General features: G+C 43.6%; 3 protein-coding genes across 6 annotated transcripts in view; all 3 read left to right on the top strand.

The window, feature by feature from the left end:
* The window catches only part of LOC106599096 (cytosolic phospholipase A2), a 28,751-nt gene extending 23,433 nt beyond the window's left edge, over window positions 1-5,318 (top strand). For all 4 annotated transcript variants that reach the window (XM_014190159.2, XM_045714562.1, XM_014190160.2 and 1 more), the window contains exons 17-18: window positions 2,565-2,722; window positions 3,497-5,318. In XM_014190159.2, the coding sequence (XP_014045634.1) occupies window positions 2,565-2,722; window positions 3,497-3,637 (299 nt within the window). In that variant the 3' untranslated portion in view covers window positions 3,638-5,318. The remainder of the gene's footprint in view (window positions 1-2,564; window positions 2,723-3,496) is intronic.
* A 4,680-nt stretch (window positions 5,319-9,998) lies between these two features.
* LOC106599093 (actin-related protein 2/3 complex subunit 5) lies at window positions 9,999-12,509 on the top strand. The gene is made up of 4 exons (XM_014190156.2): window positions 9,999-10,293; window positions 10,804-10,876; window positions 11,023-11,199; window positions 11,412-12,509. The coding sequence occupies exons 1-4, from the start codon at window positions 10,154-10,156 to the stop codon at window positions 11,472-11,474; spliced, it is 453 nt and encodes a 150-aa protein (XP_014045631.1). The 5' UTR covers window positions 9,999-10,153; the 3' UTR covers window positions 11,475-12,509.
* On the top strand, window positions 11,987-15,364 carry LOC123741830 (basic proline-rich protein-like). Its single transcript, XM_045716020.1, has 3 exons — window positions 11,987-12,014; window positions 12,695-13,179; window positions 15,254-15,364. Exons 1-3 carry the CDS (start codon window positions 11,987-11,989, stop codon window positions 15,362-15,364), a joined length of 624 nt encoding a protein of 207 aa, XP_045571976.1.
* Window positions 15,365-18,394: the final 3,030 nt, after the last annotated feature.

The following is an 18,394-nucleotide window of genomic DNA, read 5'->3' as shown; positions in this document are numbered from 1 at the left end:
TAGTGAGGCTATATACAGGGGGTACCGGTACAGAGTCAATGTGCGGGGTCACTGGTTAGTCGAGGTAATTGAGGTAATATGTACGTGTTGGTAGAGTTGAAGTGATGCATAGATAATAAACAGACAGTAGCAGCAGCGTAAAAGATGGGTCTGGGTAGCCCTTTGATTAGCTGTTCGGGATTCTTATGGCTTGGGGGTAGAAGCTGTTAAGAAGTGTTTTGGACCTAGACTTGGCGCTCCGGTACCACTTGCCGTGCGGTAGCAGAGAGAGCAGTCTATGACTAGGGTGGCTGGAGTCTTTGACAATTTTTAGGGCCACCCTTTGACACCGCCTGATATAGAGGTCCTGGATGGCAGGAAGCTTGGCCCCAGTGATGTACTGGGCCGTATGCACTACTCTCTGTAGTGCCTTGCGTTCGGAGGCTGAGCAGTTGCCATACCAGGCAGTGTTGCAACCAGTCAGGATGCTCTCGATGGTGCAGCTCTAGAACTTTTTGAGGATCTGAGGACCCATGCCAAATATTTTCAGTCTCCTGAGGGGGAATAGGCTTTGTTGTGCCCTCTTCACGACTGTCTTAGTGTGTTTGGACCATGATAGTTTGTTGGTGATGTGGACACCAAGGAACTTGAAGCTCTCAAGCTGCTCCACTACAGCCCCGTCGATGAGAATGGGGGCATGCTCGGTCCTCCTTTTGCTGTAGTCCACAATCATCTAATTTGTCTTGATCACATTGAGGGAGAGGTTGTTGTCCTGGCAACACATGGCCAGGGCTCTGACCTCCCTAAAGGCTGTCTCATCGTTGTCGGTGATCAGGCCTATCACTGTTGTGTAATCGGCAAACTTGATGATGGTGTTGGAGTCGTGCCTGGCCGTGCAGTCATGAGTGAACGGAGTACAGGAGGGGCCTGAGCACACACCCCTGAGGGCCCCCGTTTTGAGGATCAGCATGGCGGATGTGTTGTTACCTACCCTTACCACCTGGGGGCGGCCCGTCAGGAAGTCCAGGATTCAGTTGCAGAGGGAGGTGTTTAGTCCCAGGGTCCTTAGCTTAGTGATGAGCTTTGAGGGCACTACGGTGTTGAATGCTGAGCTGTAGTCAATGAATAGCATTCTCACGTAGGTGTTTCTTTTGTCCAGGTTAGAAAGGGCAGTGTGCAATAGAGATCGCATCATCTGTTGGGGCGGTATGCAAATTGGAGTGGGTCTAGGGTTTCTCAGATAATGGTGTTGATGTGAGCCATGACCAGCCTTTCAAAGCACTTCATGGCTACCGACGTGAGTGCTACGGGTCGGTAGTCATTTGGTTAACTATTTATTTATTAACTATTTAGCATTCTTATGGCTTTCATGTCAAGACTATACTAATATAGCAAAAATCCGTTAGCTAGCTAACCAACAACTGTAACAATGTATTTGAGAGACAGCAAGTGCTCATTCTGCAAATGTATTTGTTTTATAATAAAAATTTGGAGAAGAAATATAACTTACATGTTGCCATCAATCCTTTGATACTGAGCCAACCACGTCTGTTTTGCCTCAAGGGTTGCGACAAACATCGGTTTTGTTACTTAAAGACCATCTGTCTATTGCTACATTAATGACTGCAATGGCTTCATCATCTTCCTCTATTCCATTAATGGGATTTATGTCAGAATTGGTGGATGTTGTCATGGTAGCTAGGTGAAATCCCACTGGTGACTTCATTTGGATCTTTTCCTATCTCTAGGGAAATGAGAAGAGGAAACAACTACTGTTTATTGGGACATAGGCCTACAGTATACGTGGAAAGGGCAGGAGGGCTATTTAAGCAATAAGGCACGAGGGGTTGTGGTATATGGCCAATATACCACGGCTAAGGGCTGTTCGCAACGCGGAGTGCCTGGATACAGTCCTTAGCCAAGGTATATTGGCCATATACCACAAACCCTCAAGGTGCCTTATACCTTTCATAAACTGGTTACCAAATTAAACTGTTGTCTCAAAGAAATGTTTAGTCTGTTGTTTAAAATTAAACTTTCTCACGTCACATATCTATACCTCCACAGTAACTGCTCATCAGATAAAACGGCTTCTCGGACCTAAACTTCACTGTCTTGTTATCAACTTAAGACTTAAGTATTACTGTAAAGACTTATCTCATGACTTAAAAAGGGTATTTTAGGTATTGACTGGTTGTTCATTCCATCTCTATGGGATATGGCTTACTACGTATCTGATTTTAAAAAAATCCTACCTATTGCAGAATTCCAACCTATTGTAGGACAGTGTTGTTTAAACATGTAGGATGCCCACACTCCTTCTCCCCACCACTCTGTCTCTTAACTTACTTTCAGCAAAATATTATCTTTGAGATTTTATCCTCTACCACTTCCACTCTATCTTTCCGTTTCAGTATCTGCCATTGTTTCGTCATCTCTACACAGACGCTGGAATTTATTTACTGACATAAGCCAATCACCTCTGTCATTGTTTTTGTTTTTTAAGGCTTTGTGAGTGAGTTGTAAAGATTATATGTGCATTAAAATAACAGCAACCACTCTCTTCTTTTTGTATTATCCATCAGGAGTCCCTCGAGAGACGGACAAAGAGAAGGAGTTTGGTGACTTTGATGTCTTCGACGACCCCGAGAGTCCGTACTCCACGTTCAACTTCCAGTACTCCAACCAGGCCTTCACCCGCCTCCACGACCTCATGGAGTTCAACACTCTCAACAACATCGAGGTGCATCTCACACACACACAAACAAGCAAATGCACGTACACACACACGTACGTAGCTGCACACACACATGCATGCAGGTGTGCACGCGCACACACATAGTGATGGGCATTTAAAAAACATTGACCGTTCGAGTACTCACATTATTTTATTTCATGTACTCGAGTACTCAAATAATAAAAATAAAAATTTAAAATTGAACATAAGGCCCGCACTGGAAAATAATATGTGCCTATTTATCTATAGGCCTAACTTGTATGATGCTTGGCTTGGTTTCTTTTGTGTTGTGCCCTGCAAATGCACATGTACAAATGGAACACTCGAGTTAAAGCAAATTAACGTAGTCCTCAATTAAAAAACTATTCTGGAACAAAATGTCACTTTCCCGTTTCCCCATCAAATCTCTGTGTATCTCACCATAGCCTGGTGTTGTTGACAGTGTGTAACTGCTGCTGTGATGGAGAGCCAGAATGTGATATACATGTGTTAATTATTAGCCTGTAGTATGTGATGTATGATCTGTATTTTCAGTACTGTATTTTCTCTGTTCTGTTTCCTCTATCATCTTATGTTGGTCTCTCCCCCTCACTCCCATCTCTTTCCCTCCCCCTCTCCCTCTCTCTCTCTCTCTCTCTCTTTCTCTCCCTCTCTCTTTCTCTCTCTTTCTTTCTCCCTCTCTCTCTCTCTCTCTTTCTTTCTCCCTCTCTCTCTCTCTCTCTCTCTTTCTCTTTCTCTCTCTCCCTCTCTCTTCCTCTCTTTCTTCTCTGTCTGCTGTAGGTGATCAAGGATGCGATAATGGACAGCATCAGCCAGAGACGGGAGAACCCGTCACGCTGCTCCGTCTCCATCTCACTCAATGAGATTGAAAACAAGAAGTTCTTGAAACGGAACGTCAGCTCAGCTAAGCTCCCCATATAACTCCACCAGAGACACCTTTCTATATCCATGACAAGACCTGGAGGTTAACTTTTTTGATAGAACAAAACGTTACAGCTCTAAGAACAGATAAGAATGGTAACCAACCTATCCTTGTAGCTGCAAGGCTTATCTCTGTTTGAATGGGATATAAGCCTCACTTCAAGCTAGCCTGGTTTCAGACCTGTTTGTGGTTTATTGCCAACTCACGACAATGGCCATGGGAGTTTGAAAGACAGCACAAACTGATCTGAGACCAGGGTGACTTAAAGCAACTATGCAGCCTCTTCTTTTGAGCTCTGTATGACTATTGTTTAGGAGACAGGATGCAGCACACCTTGTTCTGTATATTCCTGGCCTAGCATCTGGGGTGGTGTGGTTAATCTTTAAACGGGTCGCTCACTCTCTCACACTCTCACAAACTCGAGTGTTCCCTTCATGCAGCAGGCAGAGGAGAGAGGAGAGATCATGCCTGGGAATACATGTTTGTGTGAAGGCCTGCCTAGTGATGCAATGTATCTCTGGCAGGGGTCAGTCGAGGCGTGGCGTTGTCAAGGGATGAACATTTACTTCTAAAACGGATTTTATTGACTCACGTATTTGCTGCAGATCCAAACTTGAAATATCTGTAGTTGAATTAGAATGACTCCTTACCAATGATATTTTCTTTATTCCATTCTAACTATCTTTACCGGTCTCTTGTTCCCTTTTCATCTATTTATTAGTATTTTGTTCCATACATACAGGGAGAAGGGTGTTTGGTCTTTTGCTTTATTGTGGAAACATTGATGAGATTTAGGGCAACCTTGTCTCTGTTGCAGCAGATGGGGGAAAATAGCATGTTTTCTTTGTCACACTGTGCCTGTACTCTCCCGTCTGGGATTTTGAACCCGGTCTCCCGGCCCCCTTGTGACAGGAGGGGATACTGACCACTATACTAACGAGGAGCTCAGGCTTGCCAGTCCACAGCTCCGCCTCTAAAAACACTCCTTCTGTAAGGCAATCCGTGAAATTCTATTGGCACCCGCATTCTGCCAAGGCAAGCATGCTATTCACAGCATTTACACAATGGAGACCTGGCTCTCAGTTCCTCCTTCCTCTTCTCTCTCCTCCAGACTGTAGAAGAGAAGTGGGGGAAGGGATGATGGAATGTCTCCTCCCCTCCGTTCCCCCTGTTTTACCCAGTGGGAGAGAAGCAGGGGGTGTCTGGGGAGGAGTGTTAGCTCACTCCTTCAGGGGAAGGCCTGGCTGAATGGCGTGATGTGAGGGTGAAAAGGCATGTGGGGAGTTGAACAAACCTAGAATTTCTCTGAGGCTGGCAAGTTGAAATGGGCACGCAACACACAGGAAGCTCATTACACACACATTCCATGTTGGGATGGCCCTATGCTATAGACGGTGTCTCACAAAGGAACCTCTTCCTTTGGGTTGCTTTTACAGTGCCTTGTAAAAGTATTCATCCCCCTTGGTGTTTTTCCTATTTTGCTGCATTACAACCTGTAATTTAAATTGATTTTTATTTGGATTTCATGTAATGGACATTCACAAAATAGTCCAAATTGGTGAAGTGAAGTTCTAAAAAATAAAAAATCTGAAAAGTGATGCATGCATATATATTCACTCCCTTTGCTATGAAGCCTCTAAATAAGGTCTAGTGCAACCAATTACCTTCAGAAGTCACATAATTAGTTAGATTGCACACAGGTGGGCTTTATTTAAGTGTCACATGATCTGTCCATAGGACCACTTTAAGCCGTACACTCCACAGAGATGGGATTTACGGATTTACGGAAGAGTGGCCAGAAAAAAGCCATTGCTTAAAGAAAAAAATAAGCAAACACGTTTGGTGTTCGCCAAAAGGCATGTGGGAGACTCCCCAAACATATGGAAGAAGGTACTCTGGTCAGATGAGACTAAAAATGAGCTTTTGGCCATCAAGGAAAACGCTATGTCTGGCGCAAACCCAACACCTCTCATCACCCGAGAACACCATCCCCACAGTGAAGCATGGTGGTGGCAGCATCATGCTGTGGGGATGTTTTTCATTGGCAGGGACTGGGAAACTGGTCAGAATTGAAGGAATGATGGATGGCGCTAAATACAGGGAAATTCTTGAGGGAAGCCTGTTTCAGTCTTCAAGAGATTTGAGACTGGGACGGAGGTACACCTTCCAGCAGGACAATGACCCTAAGCATACTGCTAAAGCAACATTCGAGTGGTTTAAGGGGAAACATTTAAATGTCTTGGAATGGCCTTGTCAAAGCACAGACCTCAATCCAATTGAGAATCTGTGGTACAACTTAAAAATTGCTGTACACCAGCGGAACCCATCCAACTTGAAGGAGCTGGAGCAGTTTTGCCTTGAAGAATGGGCAAAAATTCCAGTGGCTGTGCCAAACTTATAGAGACATACCCCAAGAGACTTGCAGCTGTAATTGCTGAAAAAAATTGCTCTACAAAGTATTGAGTTTGGGGGGGTGAATAGTTATGCACGCTCAAGTTTTCAGTTTTTTTTGTCTTACTTCTTGTTTGTTTCACAATAAAAAATATGTTGCATCTTCAAAGTGATAGGCATGTTGTGTAAATCAAATGATACAACCCCCCCAAAAATCTATTTTAATTCCAGGTTGGCAACAAAATAGGAAAAATGCCAAGGGGGGTAAATACTTTCGCAAGTCACTGTAGCTACTCTGCCACTAGCCGTATCATTCAACTAAGTGAACCCATACCCGTAGAAGGGTTAACCCCTTATTTACAGTGCATTCAGAAAGTATTCAGACCCCTTGACATTTTCCGAATGTTGTTACGTTACAGCCTTATTCTAAAATTATTTGTTTTATTATCCTCATCAATCTACACACAATACCACATAATGACAAAGTGAAAACAGGTTTTTACATTTTTTTTGCATATTTAATAAAATAAAAAAACAGATACCTTATTTGCTATGATACTCTAAATTAAGCTCAGGTGCATCCTGTTTCCATTGCTCATCCTTGACATGTTTCTACAACTTGATTGGAGTCCACTTGTGGTAAATTCAATTGATTGGACATGATTTGGAAAGGCACACACCTGTCTATAAGGTTCCACAGTTGACAGTGCATGTCAGAGCAAAAACCAAGTCATGAGATTGAAGGAATTGTCTGTAGAGCTCTGGACAGGATTGTGTCCAGGCACAGATCTGGGGAAGAGTACCAAAAGATTTCCGCAGCATTGAAGGTCCCCAGGAACACAGTGTCCTCCATCATTCTTAAATGGAAGAAGTTTGGAACCACCAAGATTCTTCCTAGAGCTGTCCGCCCGGCCAAACTGAGCAATCCGGGGAGAAGGGCCTTGGCCAGGGAGGTGACCAAGAACCCAATGGTCACTCTGACAGAGCTCCAGAGTTCCTCTGTGGAGATAGGAGAACTTTCCAGAAGGACAACCATCTCTGCAGCACTCCACCAATCAGGCCTTTATGGTAGAGTGGCCAGACGGAAGCCACTCCTCATTAAAAGGCACATGACAGCCTGCTTGCCAAAAGGCACCTAAAAAGTCTCAGACCACGAGAAACAAGGTTCTCTGGTCTGATGAAACCAAGATTGAAGTATTTTTCCTGAATGCAAAGCGTCACGTCTGTAGGAAATCTGGCACCATCCCTATGGTGAAGCACGGTGGTGGCACGGTGGGAGACTAGTCTGGATTGCAGGAAAGATGAACAGAGCAAAGTACAGAGATATCCTTGATGAAAACCCACTCCAGAGCGCTCAGGACCTTAAACTGGGATGAAGGTTCACCTTCCAACAGGACAACGATCCTAAGCACACAGCCAAGACAACGCAGGACTGCCTTCGGGACAAGTCTCTGAATGTCCTTTAGTGGCCCAGCCAGAGTCCGGACTTAAACCGATCGAACATCTCTGGAGAGACCTGAAAATAGCTGTGCACCGACGCACCCCATCCAACAGACAGAGCTTGAGAGGATCTGCAGAGAACAATAGGAGAGACTCCCCAAATACAGATGTGCCAAGCTTGTAGCATCATACCCAAGAAGACTCAAGGCTGTAATCGCTGCCAAAGGTGCTTCAACAAAGTACTGAGTAAAGGGTCTGAATACTTATGTAAATGTGATATTTAAGTTGTATATTTTTTATACATTTGCAAACTGTTTTAGCTTTGTCATTATAGGGTATTGTGTGTAGATTGATGAGGGGAAAAAATGATTTCATCCATTTTAGAATAAGGCTAAAACGTAAAGAAATTGTATTTAATACGGTATACGGTATATATGAGACTCAGTTTGCTATAAGACTCTATTTCGAGTCTCATAGCAACGGGTCTGAATACTTATGTAAATAAGATATTTCTGTTTTCCATTTTTTATACATTTTCAAAACATTCAAAACCTTTTTTCACTTTGTCATTATGGGGTATTGTGTGTAGATTGAGGGGTAAAAAACATTTAATCCATTTTAGAATAAGGCTGTAACATAACAAAATGTGAAAAAAGGGAAGGGGTCTGAATACTTTCCGAATGCACTGTATAATAGATGATAAATAGTTTACTGGCCTGCTGAGACGTATTCAGGAAGTGGGCCAGGAGTTGCAATGATTCATGAACAGTTTCAATGTGTTTGAAATGTATCTTTGTAAACCTGTAATGTATAGATAATGGTTCATATAAATTAAAGTAATGGGCTCCTGTTGTACAGGTAGACCAGGTTGTTTCCAAGTATAAATTAATGATAAAGAATTGGGCATCACAAGGACTGGACAATATGTGTGTGAATTTATGTGTTTAGAAAATGGGAGATCTTTTTTTACATAAAAAAATGTAACTGCTATTTGCTTTCTAAATTAGTGTTTATGTATTAACTAATTTCATTGGCAATAAATCTTTGACAGAAAAAGTCCACATAAATTGAATTGTCATTCTTGATGCACTAATATTGTTAAGAAATATAGATGCATTTTTCTGTGAATGTGTATGTTTCTTTGAATATGCATTTGAACATTGAGGTTATATATTTCTGTGATTGTATACAGTACATGCGATGTATGCAAGTGGAAGGAATCCACACATACAGCTCTTGGTAAAATAGATTTCAAGAACAATGATTCAGCTCTGTTCCACTTCTCTTCTGTAGTGAACCAGCTGTCTAGACATTGAATTATTACTTACAGTATTCTCCTTTGCTTCCACTAGCACTGACGTCAAAGACTCGCACACTCATCATGTAGAAATTGCATGCAGTTGTATGCTGCTTAATTTGCGATCTATTAACAGCAAGTGTTGCAATAAATAGGCGCAATATTTTTACTGATGGATTTGTCAATATTCAATTCATATGCACAAAACAAAAACAAACGCATTCACTCTGAAAGTTGATACATGTATTTATTGCTCAAACCGCGAGCAAAACCTGTCTAGGTGAATCACCAACTACTGTATCCCTCACTATGTATTCAATTCATAAACAGGAATAAACTGGAGCGGGAGTGTGCAGTTGACTCATGTCATGTGTTAACCTAGCTGACTAAGTAGAGGAAGAGGCGGAGCGGGAGTATATATTCCTCCCAAAATCTTTCCGTGTAAAATAAACAGGCGAAGTGGGGATTTTTTGTATGGAGGTCAATGAGAGTGTCGAATTACGTCAGATTTATTCGATGGAATAGACGTTTCGTAATGTTTAGGATGTTACAAATGTACTGATTTAAGTGGATGCACGTTGCATTCAGGCAACTTTGAGAAAAACTACTTCGTCTTCCTGTTGTTCGCATACGTATCTGCCCTCTCATTGGCTCGAATAGTCCCACCTGATCTCCCCTCCTCCCACCTGCCGTCCATCTTTGAGGACATGTGTTTCCATGCACACGTTTGTTTTACTATCCTTGTGGGGACCAAACAATTGATTCCCATTCAAAATCCTATTTTCCCTAAACCTAACCTTAACCCCTTTCCCTAAACCTAACTCCTGACCCGTAACCCTAACACTAATTGTAAACCTAACACCTGAGCCTAAAATAGCATTTTCCTTGTGGGTACTAGCGAAATGTCCCGACTTGTCCGAATTTTCCTTGTTTTATTATCTTTGTGAGCACTTCTGGTCCCCTCAAGGATAGTAAAACCCAAACACACATAGAGTCTGAGTTTCATTGACAACTGGAGAATCTCAATTGTTTTCCTTGATTGCTCGCGTCTTCTCACCTTGCTTCCTTCTCAAAACTCAGTCAAGGGATTCGAATTGAGATCCTCTCAAAGCTTTGCCACAGTTTACCTTCTTTGGTTGTGGAGAGAGTTAGCTTTTGCTCAACCTATACCACCATCTACTGTTATGTATGAGTACTGGCCCATCTAGACATATCACCATAGACGGTATATGCCTAGCACAACCACTAGAGAGCGCCCTCTGTACGGAAGTGAAGCTGTCAGCTCGAGACAGGAAATGAAAGCAGAAATGTTTAAATTGTAAAGCAGCACAGACATCTTGCAGTATTCTTCCTAATTCTTCTTTAAACAACAAAATATCTCTTCAAAATGTCGAAGAATAATGATTCGAACCAATTCAGGAAGGTGGACGTTGACGAGTACGACGAGAACAAATTTGTGGACGATGAGGATAATGGAGAGAGTCAGGTCGGTCCAGATGAAGCAGAAGTGGATTCGCTGATCAGACAATATCCTTTTACACTGATTTGATTTACTAAGTGCACTGTTACATTTAATGGAGTGACGTGAAGCCGACACAGTTTTGCTATGTTGCAATTCAGACTATCTGACAAGTCATGATGCTACTATGTTGCAGATAAAGTCGATGCTTGTGCGCCTGTCACCAAGTCAGGGCGTGGTGCTCTCATGTCATTGATCCAACGATCTTCCTTTTTCATGTAACGAGAATACGTTCTGCAGTCAGATTTAGTGTTTTATTCAGTAAAGGTTTGGTGATGGTGGTAGTAGTAGGCCTAATATTGTGTTTATGACCTGAAGACATTCATTTGTTTCAAAGCAGGTTCAGACAAGTTGAAGGAGGGTAGGAAGTGAATTCCACCAGTCAATCATTCAGTCAGTCATTGAGATTCTAAAACATTTTTGAAGAGAGGTGAATCAAGAATTACTGTGGCGCTCTCTCATTAGTATAAAACTTTTGTATAGTTTGTCTGTCTGTCTTTTCCTTAACACTGATGCACAGGGAACCTGATGGAAGCTTTGCAGGCTGTACTGAAGAATCCCCCCATCAACACCAAAAACCAAAATGTTAAGGTCAGCCTTCATTACAACACAATAGAACCATGTCGAGCATTAACAGTCCCATGTGAAACAAAACTAGCTTGTTCCTCAAAATACACTTTGAGCTTGAGGCATGTAAAAGCGTGTACTTCCTTCACTGTGCGTGTGTGTGTGATTAGGATCGTGCTGAAGCCCTGATGCTTAAAGTACTGAGTGCCTTCAAGAGCAGTGACATTGAGAAGGCTGTACAGTCTCTGGATAAGAACGGAGTTGACCTGCTAATGAAGTACATCTACAAGGGCTTTGAGAATCCTTCTGAAAACAGCAGTGCTACCCTGCTGCAGTGGCACGAAAAGGTAAGACTTAACCTTGTATGGCTGGAAGCACTTACAAGGTAGTAGGGGTGTGTGAAATGCACACACTGATGAAGCCTTTGCATACATTTTTATTAAGAAGTGCTCACTGAAGTACTCTTTACTGTTAGATTGCTTTATTAACTGTTATTTCAATATTCCTGTTATATTGTTGTTATTTGCATTCACTGTGTTCATACTGTGTGGGGTTCTAGGCTCTCTCTGCTGGAGGAGTGGGTTCCATCGTGAGAGTGCTGACAGCCAGGAAAACTGTGTAGAGCTGCACTGGACCTGACTGACTGCCACTGAGACCACTCTCTTAGGGGATGTGCTGGCACTATAACCCCCTGGGCCTGTACTCATAAAGCATCTCAGAGTAGAAGTGCTGATCTAGGATCAGTTTAGCTTTTTATATAATAATGAATAAGAATACATGTACATGGTTGATCTGATCCTAGATCAGCACTCCTACTCTGAAACGCTATATAATTACGGGCCCAGAACTGGTTTCCTCGCAGACACCAGACGACCTGTTTCAAATGGCCCCTTCTCAGTCCTAAAATGCTTTATGATATTTGATCAGAATCCAATGTTTGTCAAACATTTTGTGCTTTTGTTGTGAAAGAAGATGAGATACTTATATCGTAAGATTTAAATCATCTTCATGTCATAAGGATGACATGTAATAATATGCCATTTTCAGAGATAGATTTTGTGCTATCATGGTGGGTAGATGGCACCATACGGTCAGATTTCATTCCCTCTAATGCAGAGCAGTTTGTGTGTGATTATGCTTGAACTAGTTAACCTGGTCCCAGGTCAGTGGAGGCTGCTGATGGGAGGACGACTCATAATAATGGCTGGAACGGATCAAATAGAATGGCATCAAACCATGTGTTTGATGTATTTGATACCATTCCACTGACTCTGCCACTACCACGAGCCTGTCCTCCCCAATTAAGGTGCCACCAACCTCCTGTGTCCCAGATCTATTTGTCCTATTTAGCCAACTCCAATGGGCATTAATATGCAGCACTAACAGATCTGGGACCAAGCTAGGAACAAGTCCTTTTGAATGTAGTGATGTCATCACATGTTCCTGGACACATCTCAGAGGGCATCTTCTTTTATAACGTATTTACAACAAGTATAGAAAAATATAATCTCTTGACAAATCCATTTGTAGATGTATTGAGGAAATAATATGTGTTACTTTAAACCTTCTGATCAAATGACCAAATGCCTTATTGGGATATTCCTTTTGATATACTGTATATTCATTTTCTGGACATAATAAACAAACATCCACCTAATGAGCTTTTTTTCTTTTTCTGACATTTTAAAATATCTTATATTTCAAAGATGACTGCAAAAACTACATTTCACTCAGAGTATGTGTTTTGTATTCTTTCTTGGAATTCTTTATTCAGATGCTGGTTATTTTTGCAACTCTTCCATGATCTTTGTTGTCATATTTGTATCTTGCGAGCCACCACAGGTGACTCAGGTGGTAGGTCTCCCACTCTCCTGAAGCTTGTCATCACCCCTCCCCCTGGATCACCTCTCCCCCTGGATCACCTCTCCCCCTGGATCTCCTCTCCCCCTGGATCTCCTCTCCCCCTGGGTCACCTCTCCCCCTGGATCACCTCTCCCCCTGGGTCACCTCTCCCCCTGGGTCACCTCTCCCCCTGGGTCACCTCTCCCCCTGGGTCACTCCTCCCCCTGGGTCACTCCTCCCCCTGGGTCACTCCTCCCCCTGGGTCACTTCTCCCCCTGGGTCACTCCTCCCCCTGGGTCACTCCTCCCCCTGGGTCACTCCTCCCCCTGGGTCACCCTCCCCCTGGGTCACCTCTCCCCCTGGGTCACCTCTCCCCCTGGGTCACTTCTCCCTCAGCCATCCAGTCATGGAGGAGGATCTGTTCCAGAACAGGCCTCTTAGTGGGATCCTGCTACAGTCACCAGCTGATCAACTCCTCACACTCTGTATCATGATGAAACAGCGATAGGATGGAGAGTTGGCCTTTGGGTCTCTTCAATCTTTCTTTTTTTGTATTTGATCACCTTTAATCTAGTCTGAGTACCAGTCTTTTTAGCTAATATTCCACTCCTTGCCACTCCTGTCATTTGTCCAAGCTCTTTGGAAAATGATGAGTGGAATTTTAGCTAAAAAGACTGGTACCCACCTTTAAGCCACTCGTATCCATTACCACCATACATAGCAACAGAAACTTCTCTCTCTTTCTGTGCACCCCCCTCACCTTTAGTCAGGCCCTTTTTGAAGCACAGGCGCCCAGCGATGATGTCAGCCTCCTTGTTGAAGGGCAGGCGGCCACACACCAGGCCGTAGAGCAGTACCCCCAGTAACCAGATGGTGGAGACCCTGGTACACACCACTCAGCACCCACTCTGGAGGACAGTACTCTTCTGTACCTGAGGGAAGGAATAAGGGAGGAAACATTACAGAGAGATTACTGTAAATTACTAATATCGTGTTTTCTGAGACATTTTCCAGATCTTTACAACTGGGTCATGTTCATTAGGGCACACTAACAAAAGTGTTTCTTATTGGACGAGTTCAGATAGCACCTACCTATTTCACTCAGTTTCAGAGCGTTTTCTTGCATTCCGTGCCTACTGAACATAACCCTGACCAGCGATTCCCTTGTCTCCTACCTGAGTAGTCTCTATAGGACGATTCTCTGAGCAGGTCTCCACAGTTGAAGTCGATGAGCTTGACCAGCAGGTTGTCTGCACCAGCAGGTTTTCAACCTTGACGTCACGGTGCAGGACCCCCGGTCACGGCAATGCTGAACAGCCAGCACCACTACCTGTAATAACATAATCATAATATAGAACAGCCAGCACCACCTGTAAGAACATACTCAGAATGTAGAACAGTCAGCACTACCTGTAATAACATCATCAGAGTATAGAACAGCCAGCATCACCTGTAATAACATCATTATCACTTGAGTGGGTTGAGTCACTGACGTGGTCTTCCTGTCTGGGTTGGCGCCCCCCTTGGGTTGTGCCGTGGCGGAGATCTTTGTGGGCTATACTCGGCCTTGTCTCGGGATGGTAAGTTGGTGGTTGGAGATTTCCCTCCAGTGGTGTGGGGGCTGTGCTTTGGCAAAGTGGGTGGGGTTATATCCTACCTGTTTGGCCCTGTCTGGGGGTTTCATCGGATGGGGCCACAGTTTCTCCTGACCCCTCCTGTCTCAGCCTCCAGTATTTATGCTGCAGTAGTTTATGTGTCGGGGGGCTAGTGTCAGTCTGTCACATCTGGAGTATTTCTCTTGTCTTTTCCGGTGTCCTGTGTGAATTTAAATATGCTCTCTCTAATTCTCTCTTTCTCTCTTTCTTTCTCTCTCTCGGAGGACCTGAGCCCTAGGACCATGACTCAGGACTACCTGATTGATGACTCCTTGCTGTCCCCAGTCCACCTGGCCGTGCTGCTGCTCCAGTTCCAACTGTTCTGCCTGCGGCTATGGAACCCTGACCTGTTCACTGGACGTGCTACCTGTCCCAGACCTGCTGGAACCCTGACCTGTTCACCGGACGTTTCTTTCTGGTCCATTTATATTTTAGCGGTTTGGCATTAGGGTTGCTGGGCTGCATCCCGTTATATTCCCAAGACTGTGTTAGTCTTCCTTTGTTGGAATATTTTTCCCTTGCCTAGTCGGCTTGATATTTTGGACTTGTTTTTTCTTCATTAAACTAACTACGTGTTTCATGTACCTGAGTCTCCTGCGCCTGACTTCACCCCTGCTGCAGAACTATTATTTGACAATAAGTTCATTATTTTATTCTCATAGAATTGCATTTACCATCGTGACAAGAGGACAATGTTGATAAAGATCATTAGTATTGTGACGTAGCAATATATTCATAATGACATTACAGATGATTATGATGCCCTAACAACCATAAATCAGTCAGAGTATTTATTTTTATGTCTTACAAAATTTGATGTGACTCAAACGTTTCACTTTATTGTAATAAATGTTTATTTACAAGTTTCTTCTTCAGTCTTTGCCTCTCTAACCTGTGATATCAGACAACCATCCACTGCCCCATCCCCAGCCCTCTCTCCAAGCCCCCTCACCAGCCCTCTATCCCCCCCACCCTCATCCTCAGTCCCAGCCCTCTCTCCAAGTCCCCTCACTAGCCCTCTATCCCCCCCACCCCATCCCCATCTCAGTCCCAGACCTCTCTCCATGCCCCCTCCCCAGTCCTCTATCCCCCCCACCCCACCCCCACCCTCATCCTCAGTCCCAGCCCTCTCTCCAAGCCCCCTCCCCAGCCCTCTATCCCCCCCACCCCCACCCCTCATCCTCAGTCCCAGCCCTCTCTCCAAGCCCCATCACCAGCCCTCTATCCCCCCACCCTCATCCTCAGTCCCAGACCTCTCTCCAAGCCACATCCCCAGCCATCTATCCCCCCTACCCCGATTCCCAGTCCCAGACCTCTCTCCAAGCCACATCCCGGCAGTTCATCCAGGCCCTAGCACATCCAGCACAGACATGGTAGCAAACACCCAGACTTCCTCTGGTCGCTGTCTCTCTCTCTCTCTGCCAGACAGAGGACCGGAGGCCAGAGTCAGGGGACACAGGAGGAATGTAGGACGTCAATGGGAAGGAACTCATTCAGAGGTGCCAAAGGAGAGAGATTATTAATTGTAGTCTATGACAGCAAGCTGGGAGGGGAAAAGGATTGTTGATGAGCACAAGCACATTTACTGTAGGTTGTCTGATTCTGAAACTATGGCTGAGGATTAAGAACTTGTGTTTTATTATTACTGCACATTGAACCACATGTATTTAACGGGGTGTAACACATTGAAATTATACACAATATAAACACATGATAAACCACATATAATGTTAGTGTGTATCAATCAATACTTTGTATAGACTTGTGTGTATGCACAGTATTTGGCAGTTTGAGATTTCAGTCACATAGTCTAGTAAGCCCATGCTTAATTATCTTGTGGCAACAAATGGAGCAGAAGCACCAATCCATTCATATCTGGGTAGTATATTTACTGAATCACAACAAAAATAGTGTCAACGATAACTCCACTGTAGTAGCATGGGTAGCGATAACTCCACTGTAGTAGCATGGGTAGCGATAACTCCACTGTAGTAGCATGGGTAATGATAACTCCACTGTAGTAGCATGGGTAGTGATAAATCCACTGTAGTAGCATGGGTAACGATAACTCCACTGTAGTAGCATGGGTAGCGATAACTCCACTGTAGTAGCATGGGTAATGATAACTCCACTGTAGTAGCATGGGTAACGATAACTCCACTGTAGTAGCATGGGTAGTGATAAATCCACTGTAGTAGCATGGGTAACGATAACTCCACTGTAGTAGCATGGGTAACGATAACTCCACTGTAGTAGCATGGGTAGCGATAACTCCACTGTAGTAGCATGGGTAATGATAACTCCACTGTAGTAGCATGGGTAACGATAACTCCACTGTAGTAGCATGGGTAACGATAAATCCACTGTAGTAGCATGGGTAGTGATAAACCCACTGTAGTAGCATGGGTAGCGATAACTCCACTGTAGTAGCATGGGTAATGATAACTCCACTGTAGTAGCATGGGTAATGATAACTCCACTGTAGTAGCATGGGTAATGATAACTCCACTGTAGTAGCATGGGTAGTGATAAATCCACTGTAGTAGCATGGGTAATGATAAATCCACTGTAGTAGCATGGGTAACGATAAATCCACTGTAGTAGCATGGGTAATGATAACTCCACTGTAGTAGCATGGGTAATGATAACTCCACTGTAGTAGCATGGGTAATGATAACTCCACTGTAGTAGCATGGGTAATGATAACTCCACTGTAGTAGCATGGGTAATGATAACTCCACTGTAGTAGCATGGGTAATGATAACTCCACTGTAGTAGCATGGGTAACGATAAATCCACTGTAGTAGCATGGGTAATGATAAATCCACTGTAGTAGCATGGGTAACGATAACTCCACTGTAGTAGCATGGGTAATGATAACTCCACTGTAGTAGCATGGGTAATGATAACTCCACTGTAGTAGCATGGGTAACGATAAATCCACTGTAGTAGCATGGGTAATGTTAACTCCACTGTAGTAGCATGGGTAATGATAACTCCACTGTAGTAGCATGGGTAATGATAACTCCACTGTAGTAGCATGGGTAATGATAAATCCACTGTAGTAGCATGGGTAATGATAAATCCACTGTAGGAGCATGGGTAGTGATAAATCCACTGTAGTAGCATGGGTAATGATAAATCCACTGTAGTAGCATGGGTAATGATAAATCCACTGTAGGAGCATGGGTAGTGATAAATCCACTGTAGTAGCATGGGTAATGATAAATCCACTGTAGTAGCATAGGTAACGATAAATCCACTGTACTAGCCTGGATAACTGAGCTATATTGATGTAATATGTTTTATCTTGACAGCTACGGTATAAAGCCAGACTGTCCATGTCCAGAAACACTAATGTACGACTTTATAAGACAACTTTATAAGACAACTTTATAAGGTTGGAATTCAGTATTAATGAGATACAGGATAGCGAAGAGGCCCTGTGTTTGTCTGTGGGAACAAGTACAGTATGGTCCCCTCCTTTCTTTTCCATTAAGAACAAACATAATCTCTGTTGCGTGCCAGGGCTTAGAAGAGGAAGAAGAGGAACCCTTAACCAATTACAGATGCTTCGTTATGTATTGTAAAAACGGCTTTGAAACTTGGCCTCTGGAGTATACTCACATTCACTCATGTTACCAAGGACGCATCTTCTGACGGCAGGAACTATTTTCCCAGCCCAATCAATACCATATGTTTCACAGGGTGTATTAGTACACCATGGGGCTCTTTTGTCAATGCAAAACAAGCTGCATTGCTTATGAAGATAAACTGATATGAAATGCCTTCAGTGGCAATTCAATATGATAGGTCTGTCTAATTTCACACATCATTAGACTAAATGAAGTAGAGTAAGTGGAGTACAGTGTGCTTGCACTGCCCCACAGAGTAATCTCTCCCTCTTCCTCTTCCTCTTCCTCTCTCTCTCTCTCTCTCTCTCTCTCTCTCTCTCTCTCCTCTCTCTCTCTCTCTCTCTCTCTCTCTCTCACACACACACACACACCCTGAGGTTGGAAAGCACTTTTAGCCTTGTGAGACATGT

Source organism: Salmo salar, chromosome ssa03 (assembly GCF_905237065.1).
Source record: "Salmo salar chromosome ssa03, Ssal_v3.1, whole genome shotgun sequence".
In the NCBI taxonomy this organism is placed as follows: domain Eukaryota; kingdom Metazoa; phylum Chordata; class Actinopteri; order Salmoniformes; family Salmonidae; genus Salmo; species Salmo salar.
The sequence above is the reverse complement of the archived record's forward strand: the minus strand, read 5'-3'. Positions and strand labels throughout refer to the sequence as shown.

Coding starts and splice junctions, on each gene's coding strand:
- LOC106599093 (XM_014190156.2), top strand. CDS start 10,154: ATGTCGAAGAATAATGATTCGAACCAATTCAGGAAGGTGGACGTTGAC. Junction 10,294..10,803: donor GTGGATTCGCTGATCAGACA/ATATCCTTTTAC, acceptor ACACTGATGCAC/AGGGAACCTGATGGAAGCTT. Junction 11,200..11,411: donor TGCTGCAGTGGCACGAAAAG/GTAAGACTTAAC, acceptor GTGGGGTTCTAG/GCTCTCTCTGCTGGAGGAGT.
- LOC123741830 (XM_045716020.1), top strand. CDS start 11,987: ATGCTTGAACTAGTTAACCTGGTCCCAG. Junction 12,015..12,694: donor ACTAGTTAACCTGGTCCCAG/GTCAGTGGAGGC, acceptor GAGCCACCACAG/GTGACTCAGGTGGTAGGTCT. Junction 13,180..15,253: donor TGATCAACTCCTCACACTCT/GTATCATGATGA, acceptor CTGTGATATCAG/ACAACCATCCACTGCCCCAT.